This window comes from Hemicordylus capensis, chromosome 7, assembly GCF_027244095.1.
Source record: "Hemicordylus capensis ecotype Gifberg chromosome 7, rHemCap1.1.pri, whole genome shotgun sequence".
In the NCBI taxonomy this organism is placed as follows: Eukaryota; Metazoa; Chordata; class Lepidosauria; order Squamata; family Cordylidae; genus Hemicordylus; species Hemicordylus capensis.
In genome coordinates this window covers 27,009,198-27,033,498 of record NC_069663.1, presented here as the reverse complement: position 1 = coordinate 27,033,498, position 24,301 = coordinate 27,009,198, and the positions used below count along the sequence as shown (strand labels likewise).

The window sequence follows — 24,301 nt, the reverse complement described above, 5'->3', positions numbered from 1 at the left end:
CTTTAATACCCAGGGCCTAAGCTGTTTAGGGCTTTATAGATAAGAACCAGCACCCCTTGTATTTGTGAAATATTTGTAAAAGTCAGAGCAAGATGTAATATTTACACCTTGTGGGAGGAAAGGAGAAACTCATCATAGCTACGGAAAATCAATGCGTTAGAAGCAGCAATTAATCATGACGTGGTTCGGGGACTCCAGTAAAGGGTTACAGGAATATAGGAAGCTGCCATATACTGAGTCAGACCCTTGTTCTGTCTAACTCAGGATTATCTACACTGACTGGCAGCAGCTTCTCCAAAGTTCCAGGCAGGAGTCTCTCCCAGCCCTACCTGGAGATGCTGCCAGGGATTGAATCGGGGACCTTCTGCGTGCAAAGCAGAGGCTCTACCATTGCGGCATACGTGGGTCTCCCATCCAGGCACTGATCACACCGTTACCTGCTTAGCTTCAGCAAGGTGGCTGCATCATATGCCTTTAGGCCATGCAGTGTGGGGCCACAGAATGCTCATTCCACCCGACTGAGATTGGGCCCATGAATCACTCAAGTGTGATGTCTACAACAATTAATCCCACCAGAAAGTGCAATGAGCATCTTTATCGCCAAAGCTGGAGCACTGCAGCCCATCTCACTGCCCGCAGGTGAATGGGACAGAAGCGGGGCGTGGTCACCAAATCCAGCAAGACAGGATTGGTTGAAGAGTCCGACAGTGCCCCACCCTGATTGGCTAAAAAGAGAGGGAACTTGGTTGGAGGCAACAGCTGGGCTTGGCGTGGGAGTGGCTAATCAGCCCCAGCATTAATCACAACACCCAGTCGATTTGTTGGACACGTTCGGTGCCCGGGACTGTTGACTATTGCATGGGCCCAAGAAGACCCAGCTACGTCCACCTCCTCTTGCCAGCAATGGAAGGGTTAAACACAAACAGCTGGGTCCTGAAATCTCCCTTCAGCATCACCAACCTCCTGCAAGATGTGTCCTCCAGTGAGGCTCCCAAGGGATCTCTCTCATCGCCGTCCAGGGAAGAGGGGGATACAGCGGCAGCCGTCGGAGAAAGCGAGAGGAAAGAGGCTCTTTCCAGGGAGAGGAGAGGGAAACACGAGAAGCCCCCCTTCAGTTACAATGCCCTGATTATGATGGCCATCCGCCAGAGCCCAGAGAAGCGCCTCACGCTCAACGGCATCTACGAGTTCATCATGGGAAACTTCCCTTACTACAAAGAGAACACACAAGGCTGGCAGAACTCCATCCGCCACAACCTCAGCCTGAACAAGTGCTTTGTCAAGGTCCCCCGGCACTACGACGACCCCGGCAAGGGCAACTACTGGATGCTGGACCCTTCCAGTGAGGACGTCTTCATCGGAGGTGCCACCGGCAAGCTGAGGAGGAGGTCGCCGGCTTCCCGGGCCAAGCTGGCCTTCCGAAGAGGGGCTCGGCTGGCTTCCGCCGGGGTTACAGTCACTGGATCGCTCTACTGGCCCTTGCCTTCTCTCTATGGCGCCTCCTCTGCCTTCCTGGGCCAACACCCCAGCTCCTTCTCTTCTGTTTTCTCCCATCAGGCAATTACTCCTCCTCCAGGGACACCCAGACAGATGGAAGGAGATGGCCCTTATGGCAACCATCAACACAACAACGCCACCGTCCTGTTGGCTTCAACCTTACCTTGCAGCCTCTCCATGCCTGACCGTCTGAACACCTGTTCTGTCAACTTCCTGGCAGGGCAGGCAAGCTACATCTTCGCCCAGAGACACCACCACACCTTGCCGATGAGCCCTCCGGTTGGCCTCCCTTCTAAATGCACCGGAGAGCTCCCTGGTGGAGTTCCGACCACCTTCCCGGGACGGTTTTCTCCGGAGTTCTCAAGCTACCTTGGGTTTCCGAATGCAGGTGTTCCATTTAATCCAACTCTGCCTTGATTATACCCCCTCCCTTCTCCCCAGTCTCTTCACTAGAAGGGCCACTTTGCTCGTTGATATTGCTTCCCTGCACCAAAGGTCAGTACAGTCGGATGCATTGCACGGGTTCCCATCCCTAAAAACTCTGGAGAGAGTTGGGCGACTTCTCCACCGTGATCCTTCTGTTTCTTTCCTGTCATTTCTTGGGCAAGAGACAAGGGAACCCATTTGTGTGTTCCAACACAAGCCCATCTCTTTGAATGCTTCTTTCCTTGTATTTTGAACTGGGAGAGGCCATGTCTTTGGCCCCTGCAGGTCTGCATTTTTATATTTCTTTGCGGTTGCATTGGGACAGAGGGTGGATCTCCAAGGTTGTTGGGACAGAGCAGCCACAGCGGGTGCCAGTTCAGTACAACCTCCATAAGTTGTGCATAGTGCACTTGCTTCCATCTCTGCTGATTCTCACACTCTTGATTAACATTCAGAATCAAAGGGTCAACCTCCTGCAAAGCCACACATTAACACGCCACCGGCTCCAGAGGTGCTCATTTGTTTCCACTTACGGATCCTAGATCTTTTCTAATTTGGGATGTTTGTTTAAAAAAAGAAGAGGAAGAAGAAGAAGTTAAATACCTGCACAACCACCCAGGAAAGCTCTTCTTGAGCTCAGCTGTGATTTAGCTAGGAAGCTTCTCTTTGTAATTCGATTCCCATCACTTGGGCAATGATTCTGAGCACGCTTGCTTAGAAGGAAAGACCACTGAGAGTGTGAAAGTCTATGCCTCTAAGGGAAGAGCCAGATGCAGGAAGGGCATGTTATAGGAGCATCAAGTTCTGGTGTTAACGGTTGTTATGAATTAATAGTGACATCAATGGACCTAAAACTTGATAGTGTTCCCTCTGTTAAAAAAAGCCAGTTGTCTGTCCCAAGGAGCTTGCAGTAGAAATTTTGGTGGAGCAGGGAAACATCAGAGGGAGGGGATGGAAGGAAGAAGTGAGAGTAACATAGTTTTAAGGAGAACAGATGCTGTTACATTAAACTTCATTTCAAACCAGTTCTCATCTGGATCTGATGCAGAGCAGAGAAAGAGGTATGTTGCAGGTATGTTTCCCCACCAAACACCCCCAGAGCATCAGTCTGTATTTATTCCTGTGGGTCACATATACCTTCTCAGGATGATGACCTCCACACCACACACACACACACACACACACACACACACACACACACACATTTCTGTACTGGAGAGATCAGCAGTGAATAGCAGAATTGTCTTGCTGGTCCTCTCTAGCAGCAACTAAAAGTCCACCTTGTCCATTTCCCCAACCAGTAGGATTTCCTAATGATCAGACTTTCGAAAATGCTGGCTTGTTGGAATTTCCTGCAACAGGGACAGTATTTTTTGCTGGCCCCGTCATCAAAAGATGCCCCACAAAAACTAATGACGGTGCCAAGCACCGTGTGGCAAAGATAGGTCTCCTGCTTGTTGTCTCAGCATTTTGTAATTGGAGGCATACTGCTTCTGAAGGTAGAGAATGAATATAGAATCGTTAGATCAAATGCCCATGGACAGAATTTGTCTAATCCCGTTTTTAAAAAAACCAGTTAAGCCAGTGGTCACCACCTTAAATGATGGCAACAAATTCCATACAGCAGTTATGTGTAGTAGGGTTGTCCTTAGAGAGTGCTAGTGGGATGCAACGCAAGCCTGGGGAAAATCCTCCACCAGTTTTGGGGAGGGGGCTTCTAGTTCATTTTAATGGCAGCAACAAGAAGGGGGGCAGTTGCCCTCCTTGCCCTGCCCAAAGGACAGTCCAGATGTGAAGTTCATGATGCGAAGCATTTCCTTTCATTTGTCTGGAACTTGCTAATCAATTGCATTTGATTGCCCCCAAGTCTAGTGTTAAAAGCAAGAGAGTGAGAAAACAATTGTCTTGGAAACATCACATCCAAATTAGCATAACTGGGGCTACATTAAGATTGCAGACATTGGAATGATCAACATTGAATGCAGCTGCATTGACCTAACTCAATGGGATGTGTCCAGATCCTGTATTTTGGAATGCACAAAACTGTTTCCAAATACTTCAGATTAATGGGTTGGTGGGTCAGGCTTTAGCATCCACTAATTTCTGTTAAACTTAATTCAGAGGAAGCATGTTTTTAATTGCAGATTGATATCCCAATCCTGAAGAACACATATACTCATCAAATCAAGTCCTGTTGATATAAGTGCTATGTTTGAGAGCAGTGTGTTCAAAAGCGAATTTAGCAGCAATCAACTTCTAGTATGTTTATTCCTAACTTTTGCAGTGGTTTTCATAGTTAATTAACTGTTATAGAGTATGTTTACTTTTTCTCCATTTGCAACAAAAACAAATCCTTAACCTACAGCCAAAACCTTAACTTGCAAAAACCACACTTTCAGGGAACAAAGTGCATTTATACAACTCAAGAATTCTGGTTTCTAATTTTGCATGCATTTCTATTTAAAATATGGCAAAGAAACAAGGAGTGGGGGAATGATATGTTTAAGACAGAATAAAACTAATGTTTATATGATATCTTCATCATTACCTTGACTATTTTAATGGGGATGTTGAAATACACAGGCTTATTTTTGAAGGTGATGTGTTTAACTGTATTATTTACAAACTGCTGGTGTGAAACTGAAAAATAAAGGCGCAGCCCATTAAACAAGCCTCCCACACATCAACTCTGTAAACATGAACAATGATGTGCAGGAACCACGTAAACGGTAGACTGTGTTAGACAGCTTCTTGCATGGAGGGGAGAGAAGCTTCACAGAGTGCACCTTAAACCTCTGATATAGCAAATTAATTATCCCTATATGAATCAATCCTACAGAACTCAATAAAGGTACTCACCAGTGTGTTTCCCCAAACTCTGTGGTGGTGTTTTATTTTGCACTTCATTTTTCCGCCATCACTGAGGCAAACATCAAGGCCAGGGTAAGAGTTTGCAAGATTTGCGGCTACACCTTTGGTTTCCAATATGGTGCACTGATTCCTTTTTAGGGGAAACCGGCAGAAGATACCTGAAGGGATGGAAACAAGTTAGTAACTACAGCAAGCTGGCAGGGTGTCTCTGTTTACTATCCATTATTGGACACATCAAGGTGGATTATGACATGAAACGCAATAGAATAAAAATATGTTAATTAAAACTTATTTTTGAAAAACCAGCCAGCCTCTTAGAAATAGTCACTGTTGTAAAAATTGTAAAGTGTGCCGTCGAGTCGATGTCGACTCCTGGAGCCCACAGAGCCCTATGGTTGTCTTTGGTAGAATTCAGGAGGGGTTGACCATTGCCATCTCCCGCACAGTATAGGATGATGCCTTTCAGAATTTCCCTGTAACATTGGTGCCTGATACAAGTGTTTTCATAGTCTGGGAAACATACCAGCGAGGATTCAAACCAGCAACCTCTGGCTTGCTATTGCTAATCAAGTCAATTACAGAAGGTATTTTGGAGAAACACCCATCCAAATCCTTTACCCACTTTTGGGTCTACAAGGCTCAGTAGACCAAGCAAAACCATTATTCTGGCCAGCTGGATTTCCACCAAACCCTTGAGTGCCCTACAGTTCCAACCCAGTTGGCATTCAAGGGATACAAAGAAAGCAGATGCCTGTCCAGAAAGGGAGCTGTCTGGACAGGCAGACATAACGGGGAGATGGTTCAGCAGCTGATGGTAACCAGAAGCTTCTGTCGATTAAACACAAGGCCTGTGTGTGTGTTGTGTGTCGGTGGGGGGGCTGGCGCCTGTTGACTTTTATGGTCCTCAACACATCCACGCATCTCTCCCATCCGTGCCCCTTAGATACAGTGGCCCACCACCACTTGCAAACATGTGTGCAAAGAAGCCTATCCGACAAGCAGAAACTTGTCATGACGCCTTCCTTCCATTGTTTCAACAAGCTCTGAAGATTATAGTTTTGTGAAGGACAATGAAGGATTAATAACCGAGAATCTAACTGTGTGATCAAGCACGATTCCCCAGGATTCGTTGGGAGTAGCTGTTCTTTGAGAATGAGTGCATTGCCGTGGTTAATATTGGCCTGAGTAATTCCACTCACTGCATGACCATGACCATCTTGGGCCAGCCCCCATGTTGTGAAGATAATATAGGGTCATACATACAGCACATAGCCGCCTAATGGCGCAGCAGGGAAATGACTTGATTAGCAAGGCAGAGGTTGCCGGTTCGAATCCCCACTGGTATGTTTCTCAGACTATGGGAAACACCTATATCAGGCAGCAGCAATATAGGAAGGTGCAGAAAGGCATCATCTCATACTGTGCGGGAGATGGCAATGGCAAACCCCTCCTGTATTCTACCAAAAAGACAACCACAGGGCTCTGGGGTCTCCAGGAGTCGGCACCAACTCGATGGCACCCTTTACCATCCCATATAGGCTTTCCCTTTGGAGGAAGGGTGGGATACAAATGCGATAGATAATAACGACAATGTATTGTATTGTTTTTTATTTTCAGTGCTTCTGCACCATTCTTTGGGACAGTTAGGACCCACAAGGCAGCTTAGAGTGGAAAACCACATAAAAGAATATGAAAACCAGTCATTAAAAACATCACATAGCTATATATTTGTTTTAAAATGATATTTCATCCTTCAAATAAAGGTTTTTGAAGGGTGGCAGACATACATAAAGTTAAAATGAGAATGAATAACATATAATAATTTAAAACAAAAACAGAACAATTAAAGCAATAGACAGAAGCAACATAAAATTCAAAAGGCACTGAGAAAAAAGCCTGGGAAAGGGGTAAAAATGTTTCCTGACATTTTAAATTCGCAATCCTCTGCATTTTGTTTTTGGATGGTGATGACTCCGATTCATATTTCTCCTCCCCCCAAACAACCAAATTGTCTATTATGCATTGAGCTTCTATTTTTAAAAAAGCAATTAAAGAGTGATTTAAAAAAATTCAAGCACGAGAACGTGCTTTGATTTTTTTTAATTGGTTTTTTTGTTAAAGGTGATTTTTTTTTTAAAGTGAAATTTTGATATGTTTAGAACTAGCTTCGAATTCTGTTTGTTATTTGTTATGTTGTTAAGGATTATTTTATTCTTTTTGTTCTTTTTTTTTTGTTTTGAAACCTGTGATTTAAATTAGTAAACAAATCTTCAGATATTGAAGATTTCTCAACCTTTCTCTCCCTGTCTATAGAACGTATTAATTCTCGCTCGCTTGCAACGCACGGACCAATGGGGACCAATTCTGGCAAGGTGCGCGAAAGAGTGTCTTTTGCCTCCTCCCGCTCTCCGTAGCAGCAGCCGTGCGCGTCCTATGGAGGGGACCCAGAGGTTGTAAAAACACCAGAGGGGCTGATTGCCTACTCTTGAAAGGGGGCTTCCGGGTTTAAACACACAACCTTTTTTTCCTTCCCTGTTGCAGAACTAAGAGATCCCCTCCCAACCCTGCCTCCCCACAAACTATTCAGGAATTCATACTCATTCCTCACTCGGGTCTTATTGCTGTGTGTGTGTGTGTGTGTGTGTGTGTGTGGCGGGGGAGAAGCTTTTTTAAAAAAGGCATTACATCTACGGCGCGCACAAAGAGCTTAGCTTGGGCGGCTTTTGAAATATTCCCGGAAGCAAAGACTGTACTGTACTCTATCCTTTTCTTACCTCTATGAAGCGCGCTCGGGAAGGCCGGAAGGACACAAACACGATTCGGGTAACCCGGAAGCGGAAGGCCAGGGAAAGAACCGCCGCGGAATAGTTGCACGCGCGAGTCGGAGGGCGACGGGAAAGGGAACGGCGGCGTCATGTGAGGAGGCGGCTGCGGGGCGTGTGTGGGGGGTGGCGGCGGCGGCGGCGGCGGCGGCGGCGGGTGTGTGTGTGTGTGGGGGTGGCGATGTCGAATTCCGTGGCGGGGAAAGAGGGTAGAGGCTACCGTAAATATCCATATAGACTTACTTCTTGGAAGGGCGCCTCACCTGTTCCTCTTTGAGCGCCCCGATGGGCGGGAAGGAAGCTCATTTTTGCCCCCAAGTAACCACCAGCCAGTGATGGCGCCGGACATAGGAAACAGCCATATACTGAGTCAGACTATGGGTCTATCTAGCTCAGTATTGTCTTCACAGACTGGCAGCGGCTTCTCCGGGGTTGCGGCCAGGAATCTTTCTCAGCCCTCTCTTGGAGATGCTGCCAGGGAGGGAACTTGGAACCTAGATGCTCTTCCCAGAGTGGCTCCATCCCCTACTAAGGGGAATATCTTACAGTGCTGACACTCCTAGTCTCCCATTCATATGCAACCAGGGTGGACCCTGCTTAGCTATGGGGACAAGTCATGCTTGCTACCACAAGACCAGCTCTCTCTCCCTAACAGGGACAGGGACACTTCTGTATTATCTCCACTCCGCACAGGCCTTTCATCTCCGGATCCCAAAGTGGCTTCCAAATGTAGTGAAAGCCATTAGGCCGCATTCCCATCGCAGCGTGAGAGCAAGCTGCTCTGTGCACCCTTGGCCCTTCTAGCTCAGTATTGCCTACACTGGCTGGCTGCCGCTCCCCAAGGTTTTAGGCAGGGGTCTTTCCCAGCCCTCCCTGGAGATGCTGCCAGGCCTCAAACCTGGGACCTTCTGCATGCAAAGCAGATGCTCTGCCACTGAGCTGCAGGCCCATCCGTATATGGGGTCATCCCAAATGTCTTAAACCCTTAAGTAACGTGTTAGCAGACAAATGCCATTTAACTGGGCTAACTGCTGCTTATTAGACTCTGAAGCTTAACCCATGCAGTTTTGTGTCATTTTGGTTGATCGGCGCGTATATATCACCAGACTGTAGCTCTTTGAACTTCTAATAGGCCAACAGGCGTATCTGTCGCTTATAACGTGGGCTGTTTCTTTCCCTTCTTCTCAGGAGCCTCTTAAACAAACCCAAGAGTGAGATGACCCCAGAGGAGTTGCAGAAGCGAGAAGAGGAAGAGTTCAACACAGGGCCCCTTTCTGTCCTCACACAGTCAGTCAAAAACAATACTCAAGTGCTGATCAATTGTCGCAACAATAAGAAGCTTCTAGGGCGTGTCAAGGCATTTGATAGGTAGGTGACTACCCTTCCGGTGTAACAATCCAGTCTAGCAGAGTGTTTTGTTAACCTTACTTTACATTGCCTCTATTCATAAAACAGGCTGTGCTACAATTTATGAAGACCTGCAAACAGGGTGCAACTTGCCAGCTCAGTAAGGGCTCCTGCATGGCTCGGTTATGAACAAGGTTCCTTGAGGGCAGAGAATTTAGGTGCAACAGTCTGAAGCTCTTCTGAGCTCTCCGTAGTGGACGGAGTTGTTGCTTGCTACCAGAAGTGCTGGAGGTTTTCTACTCCCCTCCTCTCCCACTGTGTTTATTTTTTATTTCCTAGTATTCTTACCCTTCTGTCAAAAGGAGAATGGCTTGCAAGAAAACAAGCTTCAATAAACACAAAAATGCAGAAAGCAGTTAAATGACTTTAGTAAGAGGACCCTAAGGTCTGTTGAAATGAGGTGGTCTTCACTCCATGCCTAAAAGCCAGTAAAGACAGAGCCAGGTGGAATTATGTTGGAAAGGTTTTCCAGAACCAGAGCGTTACCATCTAGCATCCACACAGCAATCCTTCTAGAAAGATAATCTTGGAACAATACTGATTGATGGGCTGTGCTCAGGAACTCTTCTCTGCATTGTCTCCGGTTCCATGCATTCTCCATCTTTGTTGCAGATTGTTATTTATTTCTAAGTTAGCTCTACAGCGCTGTTGTAATTCATCATGTTCTCTTTGTTCCAATTTCCTGTCTAATCTTCCATTGTCATATTGTGATTATTTAAATTAGAGCATGTATTTTTTAAAAAGGCTTTGTTCCCTTGGGTCTACCCACTGCACCTATTAGAGTATGGAGCCTCCAGAGCTGTTGTTTGGGCTGGGTCATATGGAAGGAGACTGTTCCTAAGGTAACCCATTAGGGCGCTAAAGGTCCACACCAGCACTGTTAATTGGGCCTGAAACAAACTCGTAGCCAACAATGTTTGCTTTGTATAGGAATAATATTATCTCATGTACAGTGTTGCCTCTAACAGGGATTCCCAGGTGTCATTGACTACAACTCCCAGAATCTGGAATGGCTTTTGCGGTCAACAATATCTGGGAATCCCTGTTAGAGGCAACACCGGTCCTTGATGATGCACTGCTGTTCGTAAGCAGGGGAATCTTGTTTATGGCATCCTCTTCCTACCAGGCACTGCAACATGGTGTTGGAGAATGTCAAGGAGATGTGGACAGAGGTGCCGAAGAGTGGGAAAGGCAAGAAGAAATCTAAACCTGTCAACAAGGACCGCTACATCTCCAAGATGTTCCTGCGTGGGGATTCAGTCATCGTGGTGCTGAGGAACCCCCTTATTGCTGGCAAGTAATGGGCTGTCAATGGCTGTGGATGCTTCACAGCCTGACCAACAGGATGTGTTCTTCAGGGTCGCCTCCAAGAGACTGAGTAAATGCCAATGGGCCTTTCCGATAAACAGTGCTTGTGTACTAAGGATGGATAGTCTTATTCCCCCCCCAACACATGGCTATGTTTTTCTGTGTGGCTTGTTGACCTCCTTTTTTGGGTAATAAATGTTTTTGTTTAATGTCTTGATCTAGTTTTCCCCCTGACACAGCCTTTCCTACCTGATGAGCTTTTTAATGGTATATGAGGGGGTGGGAGATGTGCCGCTGAAGGTAGCCATGGGGCTTGGAGGTGTGGCTGAGCCCTTCCTCCACGGTGGCTTGTATGCTTGGATCCGGAGCTGCAGCCCAGCCCAAAGGAAGTCGGAAGTGTGAGGAGGACACACTCCCTAGGTCTGTGGAGCTTCTTTTCTCCACCCAGCCGAACAGGCTTGAAGCCCTGGCTTGCTCTTGGGCTCCCTCTCGACCCTTTGCTCCATGTATGCAGTTAGGTGCCTGCCAAGCTCTGTCACTTCCCCATTTACAACACTGCAAAAAAGCAACCCTTTATCTGTGCCCCTTCATCAAAACCTCCGGTTCCCACCCTGGTCATCCTCACCTTGATCCTTTTAAGCCAGCGGTTCTCAACCTTGGGCCATTGTGGCTAGGGTTAATGGGAATTGTAGTCCAACAACATCTGGGGACCCCCGGATGGGAGAGACCCCCTGCTTTAAGCAGTAATGTGCCCCAAAATGAACCTGGGACCTTCTGCATGGTAAGCAGGTACTCCACCACTGAGTTATGGCCTCTCCACCAATGCCTGAAGGACGCATTAAAACAATCTTTTAACATCTAAAGCAATAAGGTTGAAGCATTCATTCTCCCTTGTCTAGAACTAAGAGCAGCTACAGTGAGAATTGTTCAGATCAAGAGCCTATAAACATCTTACAAATAAACCTGAATTAGAATATTCTTTCTTAGAATTCAGCTAGCAAGTGTTGAATTATGCAACTGAGCATAAAACACAGACCCTTGGAGGAGGAGGAGGAGGAGGAGGAGGAGGAGGAGGAGGAGGAAGAGCATCTCTCTGGCTAACTATGAACGGGCTGATCTCTTGGAGCAGAAACAACGGTGCATCTGGCTGTAGCCCCTAAGCTCCAAGGCAGTCTCTGCTGTTGTTTCTGCCTGCCTGTCTTCCGTGCTGACTGCTCTGCCGGGTATCTATTCCTCGCCGCTGTCTCTCTCTCCCCGTGTCAGCATGAGCTCATTTCTTAGTCCCAGCTGTCTTCCTCCCCCTCCACTGAAACTCAACCCCTCCCCGGCCTCTCAAAGTGACTTTGTGTTGCTTTGAAACAGGACAAACCTTTTACCGCCTCGCGCGTCTGACGGAGCTGCTGCATCGCTTAAAAACAAATTTACTTAAAGTATCGATTACCCCCCAGGGGCCAATCAATGGACTGGGTGCAGCGCAACCCACTGCCACATTGGAGGAAATCTTATATGGGGACAGATGGATGGCTTGTCAAGATTTTTAGCAGAGGAGTTGTCCTGGCTTCTTTGGGTGCTCCAAAATCTCTTTGTGGTGAACCCAGTTGTGTAGCATAAGAAAAAGAAAATGGTTTGGATCCTTAAGCACCGGTTTGAATAAATAGATCACTATCCTAGTGCCATCTTCCCATGTTGGGGAACCAGCAGTTTCATCACCTGGGGACCCAAAGTTGGGAACTTCCCTACTAAGCAATTAGCAGCTTGGGTCCCCAGTATCAAATCTGCCCCCGCCTCAGTTCACTACCTTTATATTCCACCTTCCTTCCATGGTGGGACTCAAAACAGCATTCGTGGGGTTCCCAGGCAGTCTCCCATCCAGGCACTGACCAGACTCAGACCTGCTTAGCATGAGCAAGACAGCTGCATCTATCGTGTGTCCTGAGGCACAAGATGGACCTCACCCAGGACCAAAACAAACATGGAGCATGTGGAATTGCTGGACTTGCAAGGAAGACACTTTTGGAGTGGGCACAGGGACCCCATTATCAAGCTGCTGACTACATCTGGTCACATGTAGAGTAAGTCAGGGCTGCACAATCTTGGCCCCCCTGGCTGTGTTTGGACTACAACGCCCATCATCCCCAGCCAAAGTGGCCAACCGCCAAGGGGTTATGGAAGTTGTAGTTCAGTATCTGCAAGCACCTGAGCGAAGTGCTCCTTGTCCGTAATCTGGAGTGCTGGGGTCCATCACCTCTTGCTGCATCTCACAGGTATCTCGGACCGTCCTGCAGGACAATCGCTCCGCTTAGGGGCACATGAATTCCAGCCTTTTTGTGAGGCGTGAAGTGGCCCTGGCTAGCCAGGACTTTCCCAGGGCGCTTTGGAAGCAAAGGGGAGAGAGAGGCGTGCGCTGCGGAGACCCCAGCTCCTCTGCTCTCCCCAGAGCCTGCCACCAGCATCGAGGAGAGAAGATCCAGCTCAATACGGCAGCTCAGGTTCAGGGCAGGCTGGGGCTCGGATTACGGCACATTGGAGGATTTTGCAGAGGTGACAACTTCTGCTCAGGAAACGGGGCGACAGCAGAGCCCTGATGATTAATTCAGGAAGAAGAGGAGAGGGCCGGCGCTGTAGCTGATACGGGGAAGTGTGATTGAGATTGTGCCAGAGCCGGGACCCGTCAGTGTAGCACCAGCTGGGAGCTTGAAACCCAAAACACGGGAGGAAGAGAGCATTGATTGCAGGGTGGGAATCGGGCTTCTCCTCTGCTGTGCTATGGAAATGCACACTGGGACACAGAACAGCGCTCTCCTCTCCTCCTCAACCTTGCTCACTTCAATGGGGATTGTATAAGTTCCCGGTGGACTGCAAGCTCTTAGGCCATTGGTCATGATGGGAAGTGGAACTTCCAGGTTCAGAGGCAGTGTACCTTCAAGACCAATGGTTGGGGAGCAACAGGAGCAGAGGGCTCCTACAAAGTTCCTCTGCCTCTGTGACCTGTCAGCCACTCTAGTTAGTATGCACTGTGATAGACCTTCTCTTTTTAGGAACGGGTGGTGGGGTAGGGAGGAGGAAGCACAGGCACCTCCTTACAAATACAGGAAATCTTAGAGTGCCCTCTTGTGGCAAATGCACACCTCTCAGGCCGCAATGTGTTCCCAACATTATCAAAGGGGTGGACAGAGGAAAGTGCTTTTTAATGCAATACACAATTAATATGTGGAACTCACTACCACAAGACCCAGGGATATCACTCACCCCTTGCCCATGGGCTTCTCAGAGGCATCTGGTAGGCCACTGTGTGAAAAAGGATGCTGGACTAGATAGGCCTTCTTGGGCCTGACCCAGCAGGGCCGTTCTTATGTTCTTAGGGACGTCCACTACCTTGGATAGCTTAAAAAAGAAAGAAAGAAAATGGCACCAATCCCAATACTCTCCATTTATATCACGCTTTTCAAACTGTTTCGCATAGCGGTATCTTAATGCTGAATTTAAATTGCTTAGAAGCGGAGGCAGGGATAAACAAGGAAAAAATATACAATTATTCCAATCGGGGTGTCCAAGCTGGGTCAACCATGGTTACTACAAAGCGGAGTCTGCTTCCAAATCAGTGTTTTGATGTCAAGGTGAAGCCATGGCTGGGCTGTAGAGATGCTCCCACTCCCACCTCGTGCTCTTGAATTCCCCTCTTTATTTTGTAATAACCCGAATTCAAACAGTAAGTCAGGGAACCAAGGCACACAACCAGGGAGAGGAGGGAATCCTCAAGAAACAGCCTGGACAGCCAACCATGGTTTGGCCATGACGTCCTGGACAGCCAACCATGGTTTGGCCATGACGTCTAAACTAGGCCTGCGCAGACAGCATTTACCCAATATATATCAGCAGTACTCTACATTTTATAAGCTTCTGCAGTCTGCCCTGCCTAGAGTGACAAAGATTTGACCTGTCCAGTCCTTACACTGGGCACTATGTGCAGGTCTGTCCTTACACATACTGTGCAGGGGAACATTAACCATTGCCACACAGCCAGTGCAGCTGCAAGTACGCAAACCCCATTGACAGTATGGTCCTGAAGCACGGCACCCGTGTTTACACACATGCAGGGAGTGCTACTGGTGCTGCAACCGTCGGTGTTTCTCTGAGCAGTATAACAGTGAATGGTTGTAATGGGTCTGAAATGCCCGCCTTCAATTAAGAATAGGTTTCGGGTGACATCAGAAAGAGCTGAGTTCAATTCCCAGGCAAAGAGGTATTTCGCAGTGGCATCTCTGAGACATGGGACGACATCATCCCGGATTTGGAGAACGTGCTCACGGTGGTAGAGTAGCAGAAGCAGGAGAAGGCTCCTTGAAGCGCCTTCCGGAAGGAGCGGATGCGGAAGACGTAGACCACGGGGTTGATGGCAGAGTTGGCGTGGGACAGAATGACAGTGGTCAGGATCAGCTGGCTTGGGATGTGGCAGGAGGGACAGAGAAGCATGGTGGTGTGGAGAATGTGGACTGGGAGCCAACAGACCGTGAAGAAGAAGAGGATGATGAAGAGCGAGGTGGCTGTCTGCAGCTCCTTGCGGACTACGATCCGCCGCCGCTCCTGGGCGCTGACGTTGACCTCCCCCTCCGCCACTCTGCGGATCTGGTGCCTGACCTCCAGGAAGATGCGTGCATAGAGGACCATCATGACCGTCAGCGGCAGCAGCATGCACGCCATGAAGTTGAAATAGACCATGTAAGTGTTCCGGATGATGCTGTTGAACAGACACTCCCCGCTGGCTGGCAAGGGGTCGTGCCATCCCATCATGGGGAAAAGGCCAATGACAATAGCCAACACCCAGCAGGCCAAGATCACCAAGAGAGAGTTCCGGGGAGACATCAGCGACTTGTACTGGAAAGGCTTCAGGATGGAGATGTACCTCTCCACCGCGATGGCCAACAGCCCGAACACAGAGGCTTGTGTTAACACCAGCATCGTACAGAGCATCAAGAGGCACAGCTGAGGCCTGTACCGTGGCAACCCCATGTCGGTGAACTGGGCGCAGGGAATGGCAACGGCGCCGACCAAGAGGTCTGCCATGGCGAGCGAGACCAGGAAGTAGTTGGTGACAACCACACGCAACTTCCGGTTATGCAGGATGACGGTGCAGATGAAGAGGTTGCCCACGATGGAGCACAAAGCCGCCGCGCTTTCGCTCAGAATATAGGGGATGTTCAGCACTGGAGAAGTGGCATTAACTGCTCCATGGCACCGTTGCAGGGAAGAAGAATTCTCCCAGGTAGCCATCATGGGGCATCAGCCATGACGAGTCCATCCCCCAAAACCTCCTCTTCAGGCCTTCTAGCCTCTGCAGATTGTTCGCCCATTACTCCAAAGCCTGGGGGACAGTTTCCAGGAAACTGTGAAATGGAACCATTCCCCAAAAGATTCAGTAACATCTACTATTTCCCCATACTCAGCCCAAATTCACTCTGCTGTAAAATTGTAATAATTTATATAAAGGCATAAAAATAAACTGTAGCACACAGATTATGGATTTCCCCAGCTCCTCCTAAAGGAGTATTGGGTTTTAATTTATTATTTCTAGCACTGGAACATAGGAAGCTGCCTTCTACCGAGTCAGACCCTTGGTCCATCTAGCTCAGTATTGTCTACACAGACTGGCAGCGGCTTCTCCAAGGCTGCAGGCAGGAGTCTCTCTCAGCCCTATCTTGGAGATGCTGCCAGGGAGGGAACTGGGAACCTTGATGTTCTTCCCAGAGCGGCTCCATCCCCTGAGGGGGAATATCTTCCAGTGCTCACACTTCTAGTCTCCCATTCATATGCAACCAGGGCGGAACCTGCTTAGCTAAGGGGACAAGTCATGCTTGCTACCACAAGACCAGCTCTCTTCTCAAGTTTCAGGGATGGGCAGTTCTAGGGAAACAGAAGGGTGGGAATCACCCCTAAAATATGAAATATTTTTAAAGGCCCTTTCCAACCCTCTCTCCCCTCTACTCGTGTTTTGCCCGAGGGCTGCATTTAGATGTAGATGAGCCAGGGGAACTACCCGAGCCACCAGGCTGGGGGTTGGGAACTGGACATTCCAATTACTTTTAATACTTAAAAGCTTCTATAAAATTAAATGGAACAAATTTGCTTCTGTAGTATTACAGAAATAAATATGGACTGACAAATCCCTGCATGCAAACATATTATAGAAGACCAATTGTGCATCAAAGTTATGAAAGGGATTGCAAATGCTATCTATTTTTTTTTTTTAAGTATTCAAGAACTGAACAAATTGGAGGCGGGGGCCACTCCTTGGGGTGTCCTTTGGCCCAGGACCAGCCCTGCTTTGTACACCCCGCTCTCTCAGCCCTTTTAACCAACCCCCAATCCTGTCTGTCTCACAGCTCTGCTAACCCCTCTCCCCATCTCTTGATGCATATAAGTTACTTGCTTATGAATAGCAATCGCAGGGCTCCGTATTAAGGAGCATGAAGCGGCAAGCTTGTTTTCAGAGACCCAGGTTTAGGTCTAGTGGGGCAACAGTTGTCTTTCTGTTTGGAAAGTGATGCTTGCCAGCACAGAAGCTGGCGGGTGGGGAGATGAAAGATATCTATGACTCACCCAGAAGTATCGCCTCCTGTGCTCCCCACTTGCGATCTCCAGATGCAAACAGGTGTCATAGAGAGAGAGGGGGCCCAGCAGCCAGCTCACAGGCCCCCCAAGCCACATCTTGTGCCAGTAGAGCTGCCTGGTCCATCTGTGACTCGCTCCTTGCCACTTCCGCCTTCGGACGTTTGCAAAAACAAGATCTGATAAGTGGCAGTCAGCACACACCAGCACCTGCATTTTCCAGGGAAATGGATGGACAAAGGGCGGAGCAGGGAATGTTTGTCTGCAACAGAAGTGGAGGCAGGGAGAGGAGTGGGGAAACAAACGGCAGAAGCCATTGAGAGATGCGTTCCAGGTGGCCCCATGGGAAGGGACCAGCCAAGCCAAGCCGAAGGATATTTCTCAAAGTCCATCAAGGCAGAAAAACATAAGAACAGCCCTGCTGGATCAGGCCCAAGGCCTATCTAGTCCAGCATCCTATTTCACACAGTGGCCCACCAGATGCCTCTGAGGAGCTCACAGGCAAGAGCTATATGCATGCCCTCTCTCCTGCTGCTGCTGCTTCCCTGCAACTGTTATCCAGAGGCATCATACCTCTGAGGCTGGAGGTGCCCTATAGCCACCAGACTAGTAGCCAACCACTGATAGACCTGTCCTCTATGAATCTGTCTAAGCCCCTTTTAAAGCAGTCCAAGCTGGTGGCCATCACCACATCCCATGGCAAAGAATTCCATAAATTAATTATGTGCTGTGTGAAAAAGTACATCCTCTTGTTGGTCCTAAATTTCCCGGCCTTCAGTTTCATGGGATGACCCCTGGTTCTAGCCATTGCAAGAGAAGGAGAAAATAAGAAGGTCCATCGAGGCATGGTCACAGCTAGAATACTATCACCTGGTTTATTTTTACTAAATCGGACGAAGGGTATTTAACAACAAGAGTAAAACAATTCAATAAAAACAGAAACAATATGACTGTGGGGAGACATAATAGAGGTCTATAAAATCATGCATGGTGTGGAGAAAGTGGATAGAGAGAAATTCTTCCCCCTTTCACATCACACTAGAACCAGGGGTCATCCCATGAAATGGATTGCCAGGAAATTTAGGACCAACCAACAGAAGTACTTTTTCACACAACATATAATCAACTTGTGGAATTCTCTGCCACAAGATGTGGTGACAGCCAACAACCTGGATGGCTTTAAGAGGGGTTTGGATAACTTCATGGAGGAGAGGTCTATCAGCGGCTACTAGTCGGAGGGCTAAAGGCCACCTCCAGCCTCAAAGGCAGGATACCTCTGAGTCCCAGTTGCAGGTGAGTAACAGCAGGAGAGAGGGCATGCCCTCAATTCCTGCCTGTGGGCTTCCAATGGCATCTGGTGGGCCACTGTGTGAAACAGGATGCTGGACTAGATGGGCCTTCTTGGGCCTGATCCAGCAGGACTGTTCTTATGTTCCTAGTCCAATAGGCTGACGTCATGAATTTGGTCATGTAGACTCTAGGCAATGTACTAAAATGAATGATGGGGAATGCCCCCTGAAATGCACTGGTTCCTTCCAAATGGCCATGGAATGCATTCCCAGAATGTTCCCAGAGTACCCAGAATGTTGGGGGCAATATGCTAAATCACTGTAAACCGCTTAGAGAGCTCCGGCTATAGAGCGGTATACAGTGGTCCCTCGACTTACGAAGCACTCGACATCCGAAGATTTCGACATACGAACGACAAAAAATACCGGAAGTCGTTGCCGGTTTAGATGCGGCTTCCTCGACCTACGAATTTTTAGATGCGGTTTCCTCGACTTACAAGTGTTCCGGACCTCCGTGGATGCGCTTTTCGACTTACGAACATTCCGACCTACGAACGTGCGTTCGGATCGGATTATCTTCGTAAGTCGAGGGACCACTGTATAAATGTAAGTGCTATTAATAGTGCTATTGCTATTGCTAAGGCCATCTGGAAGGGACCAGTGCATTTCAGGGGGCATTCCCCATCATTCATTTTTGGATGTCCTGACACTAGTTCACCATAGGACCTGCATGCTGACTGTCCCTGGCGCACTCCCTGGTAGCATCTACCTGAAGCCCTGAACTGCTGCCGCCGCCGCCAGTCACTGTAGAACAAGATTGAGCTAGATGGACCAATGGTCTGACTCTGTATAAGGCAGCTTCTTCCTGTGTCCCTAAGAGGCCTCTCTGGCTGTTGACTCCTACCCACTGGCATACAGCCTCTGAACAACCAAGTACTATTCAGCTCACACGGTTTTATTAAATACATTTGTACCCCCACTTTTCAACAAATAAGTTCCCCAGAGCAGTTTACATAGCAGGAAGAATAAGCAACCGGTTCCCTGCCCCAATAGGGCTTGCAGTTTAAAAGAAACACAAGGAAGATGACACCAGCAACAGCCACTGGAGGGGTGCTGTGCTGGGGCTGGATGAGGGTGGTTGCTCTCCCCTTGCTAAACACAAGAGAGCCACCACTTTACAAAAGGTGCTAGCAGCTTTTTACCCAGCTAGCAGGCTAAATAACCACTACACCACTTGGGAACATAAAAGCCTTGCTAGACAAAACAAAAGTGGCTCCATCTGGCCCCGCATCTTGCCTCCAGGACACCCACCAACAAGACTTAAAGGCAAGAGCTCTTCCCAGCAACTACAATCCAGAGGATACACTGCTTCTGGACATGGAGGTTCCATTTAGCCATCATTACTAATAACCAGACATTTCCTCCTCCACACATTGGCCTGTTCTTTCCTTCAGGCCTCACAAGAAACAGCAAGATGGCTAACCTTTCCCCGTTTGAGCTCCTGGGAGCTTCAGTAGGTGTTCAACAGATGGAAATTCAACAGGTAAACATTTTCATAGCCGTGACAGGCAATGTTCACTTGTTGACTTCTTTCTCTGGCCCATTATGCAGGTGAAAACGTTAGAGGAGCCCTGCCAGGAAAAAAAGTTGGCAGCTCCAGTGATGGCTATGCAGAGTTGTGTGTGATGCATTCGCTCTCTGTACTGGAAAGGTCAGCAACACAGGCCTCTTATTTGTACTGGTTTTTTAGCTGTTTACGTCAAACCAGCCTAGAAATCTCTTATCTGGGTGTGTGGTTGATGAAAAAAGTCAAAGCCACAGTGAAAAGCTTTTATCGGAGGGATGGCTCATTAAACCGGTTAAGCTGCTAAAAATGATGTCGAGAGCCAAGCACAGCTGTGCGTACAGAATGGATAAACACACATTCCTTGGAGAAGAACACGAGTGCAGCCTGCGAGGTGTGAGCAGGGTCAAAGAGGCATGGGGTGCACCTTGATTTCGTGCCCACAAAAGAACACCCTCAGATGGCCTTCTTGGTTCTTTTATTCCCGGGCAGCTGGTGCTTTCGGGTTCTTTTATTCTTACACGAGGAAGTTCAGAAATGGGTTTCTGTTTGTTGCACTACCCGATTCAAGTTCCAAAAAGAGAAAGAAAGGAAAAACCCACCCTAGGTGATTTGTTCTATTGCCTTGGAGAGCTAAATAAATATTGACTCAATAAACATAACGTGTGATGTAGGGCAGGCAAGGGAGGGATTTCAAAAGGTATTTAAAGAATAGACACCATGTCTTTGCATAGGTCTTTTCTCCCTCACTGCCCCCAAGTACTGCTTTGGATCAAGCCAAAAAGCCATCACAAATCCAGCCTCCTGCTTCCCACCAGATGCCTCTGAGAAGTCCACAAGCAGGTCATGAAAACAGGAGTCTTCTCCTACTGCTTGCTTCCAGCAACTGGTATTCAGGGATACACTGCCCTTTCACCTGGAGGCTCCATGGAGCCATTGTGACTATGAGTCAGTGATAAACTTCTTATCCTCCATCAATTTACCTTAATCCTCTTTTAAAGCCACTTAACTTGGTGGCCATTCCCACATTTTGGAACAGCAGATTCCATAAGTTAATCCTGTGTCGGTTGAAGGACATCTTTTCGTCCATCCTGAATCTCCTGCCCCACCAGTTTCACTGGATGTCTCCAAATTCTAGTATCATGAGAGGGGAAAACACTTCCCCCTCTTCACTTCTCTTTGATCTTGCCATTCACTCTGAAAGACAAAGGCCTTGCCTTGATCTTTAAAGGATGTTCAGGAAGTCTTCCAACAATAAAAGGGCTTATTTAGGTTTTAATAATAATATAATTCTGAGTGTTAAGGTTGCATCCCACTCTAGTTGAGCAGAGAGGCACCTTTTTAAAGTGATGGTTCCCTTTATTGAGCAGGGGGAGAGCAACTGGCCCTATCCATCCCCAGCACAGCATCCCTCCAGTGGCTGTTGCTGGTGTCTATCTGATGTTTCTTTTTAGATTGTGAGCCCTTTGGGGACAGGGATCTTTGTTTTTTGTCTATGTAAACCACTTTGGGAACTTTTGTTGAAAAGTGGTATATAAATATTAATAGTAGTAGTAGCAGCAGCAGCAGCAAAAGATACAGCCAGATTGGGGCCATAGCTCAGTAACAGAGCATCTGCTTGCATGCCGGTCCCAGGTTTAATCCCTGACAGCATCCAGATAGGGCTGGGAAAGACTCCTGCTGCCTGAAACCTTGAAGAAGCTGCTGCCAGTCAGTGTAGACCAGGCGTTCTCAACCAGTGGCTCTAGTCTCCAGATGTTGCTGAACTACAACTCCCATCATTCCCCAGTCTTGTGGCTGGGAGTTGTAGGTCAGCAACATCTGGAGGATGGCAGGTTGGGAGCTTCTGGGGCAGACAATACTGAGTGAGATGGATTAAAGGTCTGACTTGGTATAAGGCAGCAGCTCTCTATGATCTTATTGTGGCGGGGGGGGGGGGGCCTCTGGGACAAAGCCCTCTACTGGGTCCTGATGGTGCAGGTCCCACCACAAACTTACTGGCAAGTAGAGAATGGTTTGACAGAAGGATTCCGCTTATCTTGCTTTGGGCACTCACCAAAGTCAAAAGGCAACTGCTAAATAAAAAGTGAGGAGGGGGGTGGACCCTCAAACACTTGCTTCCAGCATTTTGAAAACTAATTGGCATCACTTCACTTATTGGTGAAGAAACTGGAGGATGTCATCAAGCTTACGCCAACAGTTGTTTCCCCTGATAACATTGATTCATGATTCAGTGCCGGTGTTGACTCTTAGTGACCACACAGATAGATTCTCTCCAGGATGATCTGTCTTCAGCTTGGCCTTTGAGGTCTCTCATTGCTGTCGTCACCGAGTCCATCCACCTTGCTGCTGGCCATCCTCTTCTTCTCTTTCCTTCAACTTTCCCAGCATGATGGACTTCTCAAGGGAGCTGGGTCTTCTGGTTTAGGAACACTCTATCCCGCTGCCTGGGCTGGGCCCCACATTAAAAAGGAGCAGCTGAGCTGAACATCTCCAGGTAAGGCAGGCTTCACATCTGCTTGCTTTCCCATACTGTAGCACACGGGGTGGCACACCAGGGCTCATAATGGATGCATAATGCCAGGCCTCAGAATGGATCTCTTGACAAAAAAGAGAAAACGACAAGATCTGCTGCAAGTTCCATTTATACCAGAGACCCCCCCAAGCTTGGTTTCCCCACTGCTGCTGCTGCTGGCTTACAACGCCCACTGACCACCAGTCAGCCCCACTTTCTCGTAAAACAGATCCCTCAGGAGGAGTTAGAGGTGCTGCTGTTGCCACCTTTCTCTGACTGCTCTGCTCCTATGCCTTCAGCTGCTGCCAGATGGAGTCTGGGAAAGTTTAGCAGCCAGCCAGCCAGCCTCCATGGAGACAATGCGACCCAGGGAAGAGACCTCGCAATACTAATAATAATAATAATTATTATTATTATTACGTTTATATCCCGCTCTTCCTCCAAGGAGCCCAGATGGGACGCTATTAGAGGCACCAGAAGAAGAAGGTTAGCTAGGTAATTACATATGTGTAAAGGGAAAGTTAGCAGAAGCCCAAGCCTCTAGTCCGCCTGAGGCCAAGCGAGCGCTAAGGGCCGCGCGCAGTCCCTTTAGGCGTCAGCAGCGACCCGACGCATGCGCGGGAGGAATAGTCCCCCCAACGCGCTTTTTAATCTCTCTCTCTCTCTCTTTTTTTTCTTTTAACATCAAGCATTTCACTCGGCTCCGCCCCCTTAACTTCACCGAATCAGAAGATCCGCCCGCCGTTCGGCACGCCCCGCCCATCGCCAGGCCACGCCCCCTCGCGCGCCCCTGGATTTCGCGGGCCCCGGGCTGCTGAGGCGGGCTCGCGCGCGCCCTTCCCCCACTCTCTGCCTCGCTGGGTTGTGAGCGGAGGTACACCTGAGGGGATCGCCCCGGGGGCTGCTGCTGCTTGCCCCCCTCCCCTAATTAAGCTCCGGGATGCCTGTGACTGGAGAGATGCAGCTTCCCTTCTCACTGAGCGCTCTCCCTGAAGAAAATAGGATAGCCACATAGCCCCAAAAGGACTCCAGTTCGACTTCTCCTCCCTTTTGGTCAACTTTTTTTCCTCCTCTTCACATTGAATATACCACCCCTCTCGGTGTCCCTATTAATTTTAAGGAAATAATACCACCCGCCCCACAATTAGGGTTGCCAACTGTCCCTCATTTCAGGGGTGGAATGTTGGTGCCTGTAGAGACAGCATTCACCCCTCATTGGTCCCTCATTTATTCAGTGGCATATAATTCTATAATAGCATATAATTCATATCCCCCTGCTAACTTGGCAAAGAGGCACCTTTTAACGTGGTGATTCTCTTTATTTAGCAGGGGGAGAGTAACTGGCCCTATCCACCCCCCAGCACAGTACCTCCAGTGTCTGTTGCTGGTGCCTGTCTTATGTTCTTTTTAGATTATGAGCCCTTGGGGGACAGGGATCCATCTTATTTATTTATTATTTCTCTGTGTAAACTGCCCTGATCCATTTTTGGAAGGGCAGTATAGAAATCCAATCAATCAATCAATCTATAATAATTCTATTACATATACATCAGTGAAACTCATGCTCTTGATTACCACTGCATACACCTCCCAGCCAGCCCCCACAAACTTGGGTCCCTCATTCTGGCAATGAAATGTTGGCAACCCTACCCCCAACAGCCCTCAAATAGTCCCCCCCCCACCTTGAGGAGCCACATATTCAGTACATAATAAACCCAAAGATCCTTTTCTTTACTGCTTTCCCCTTAACTGGCCATCACATCTGCAACGGTTCTTGGTTTCTCTGTTTTATTATTATTTATTTTTAAATATTTAATGTCTTGCTTAAGAAGAAAGCAAAAATTAAAATTTGAAATTCAATCTCAAAAAACACCCCCCTTAAAAAGCAAAAAATACCCCACACCAACATCTTTCTGTTCTCTTGCTGTATATTCAGTTCAAAAAAACATAAGAATCGTTTTCCTTATTATTTCCTCAGCTCCCCACATCCAGGATG

The 24,301-nt window shown here is 48.0% G+C and overlaps 3 protein-coding genes across 14 annotated transcripts; 2 read left to right on the top strand and 1 right to left on the bottom strand.

The window, feature by feature from the left end:
- Positions 1-858: 858 nt before the first annotated feature.
- Positions 859-1,914, top strand: LOC128332889 (forkhead box protein G1-like). The gene has a single exon (XM_053267664.1). The coding sequence runs from the start codon at positions 859-861 to the stop codon at positions 1,912-1,914; it is 1,056 nt and encodes a 351-aa protein (XP_053123639.1).
- A 5,644-nt stretch (positions 1,915-7,558) lies between these two features.
- On the top strand, positions 7,559-10,540 carry SNRPD2 (small nuclear ribonucleoprotein D2 polypeptide). The gene is made up of 3 exons (XM_053266713.1): positions 7,559-7,710; positions 8,805-8,984; positions 10,150-10,540. Coding segments are annotated over exons 1-3 (357 nt in total). The 5' UTR covers positions 7,559-7,708; the 3' UTR covers positions 10,325-10,540.
- A 3,206-nt stretch (positions 10,541-13,746) lies between these two features.
- LOC128333277 (adenosine receptor A1-like) lies at positions 13,747-23,084 on the bottom strand. Of its 12 annotated transcripts, none has more exons than XM_053268571.1 (4): positions 22,726-23,083; positions 19,710-22,390; positions 16,929-17,199; positions 13,747-15,715 (listed from the first exon to the last, which is right to left on the bottom strand). In XM_053268571.1, exon 4 carries the CDS (start codon positions 15,603-15,605, stop codon positions 14,556-14,558), a length of 1,050 nt encoding a protein of 349 aa, XP_053124546.1. In that variant the 5' UTR covers positions 15,606-15,715; positions 16,929-17,199; positions 19,710-22,390; positions 22,726-23,083; the 3' UTR covers positions 13,747-14,555. The 12 variants fall into 12 exon arrangements, with proteins under 12 accessions (XP_053124546.1, XP_053124547.1, XP_053124550.1 ...); XM_053268572.1 differs by having other exon boundaries at positions 21,789-22,390; XM_053268575.1 differs by having other exon boundaries at positions 16,929-17,091; positions 21,789-22,390.
- Positions 23,085-24,301: the final 1,217 nt, after the last annotated feature.

Bases quoted from the DNA above. Each gene is read 5' to 3' on its own strand.
- LOC128332889 (XM_053267664.1), top strand. From the start codon at position 859: ATGGGCCCAAGAAGACCCAGCTACGTCCACCTCCTCTTGCCAGCAATG.
- SNRPD2 (XM_053266713.1), top strand. The intron at 8,985-10,149 runs GTAGGTGACTAC...TCTTCCTACCAG, and splicing joins CGTGTCAAGGCATTTGATAG to GCACTGCAACATGGTGTTGG.
- LOC128333277 (XM_053268581.1), bottom strand. From the start codon at position 15,605: ATGATGGCTACCTGGGAGAATTCTTCTTCCCTGCAACGGTGCCATGGA.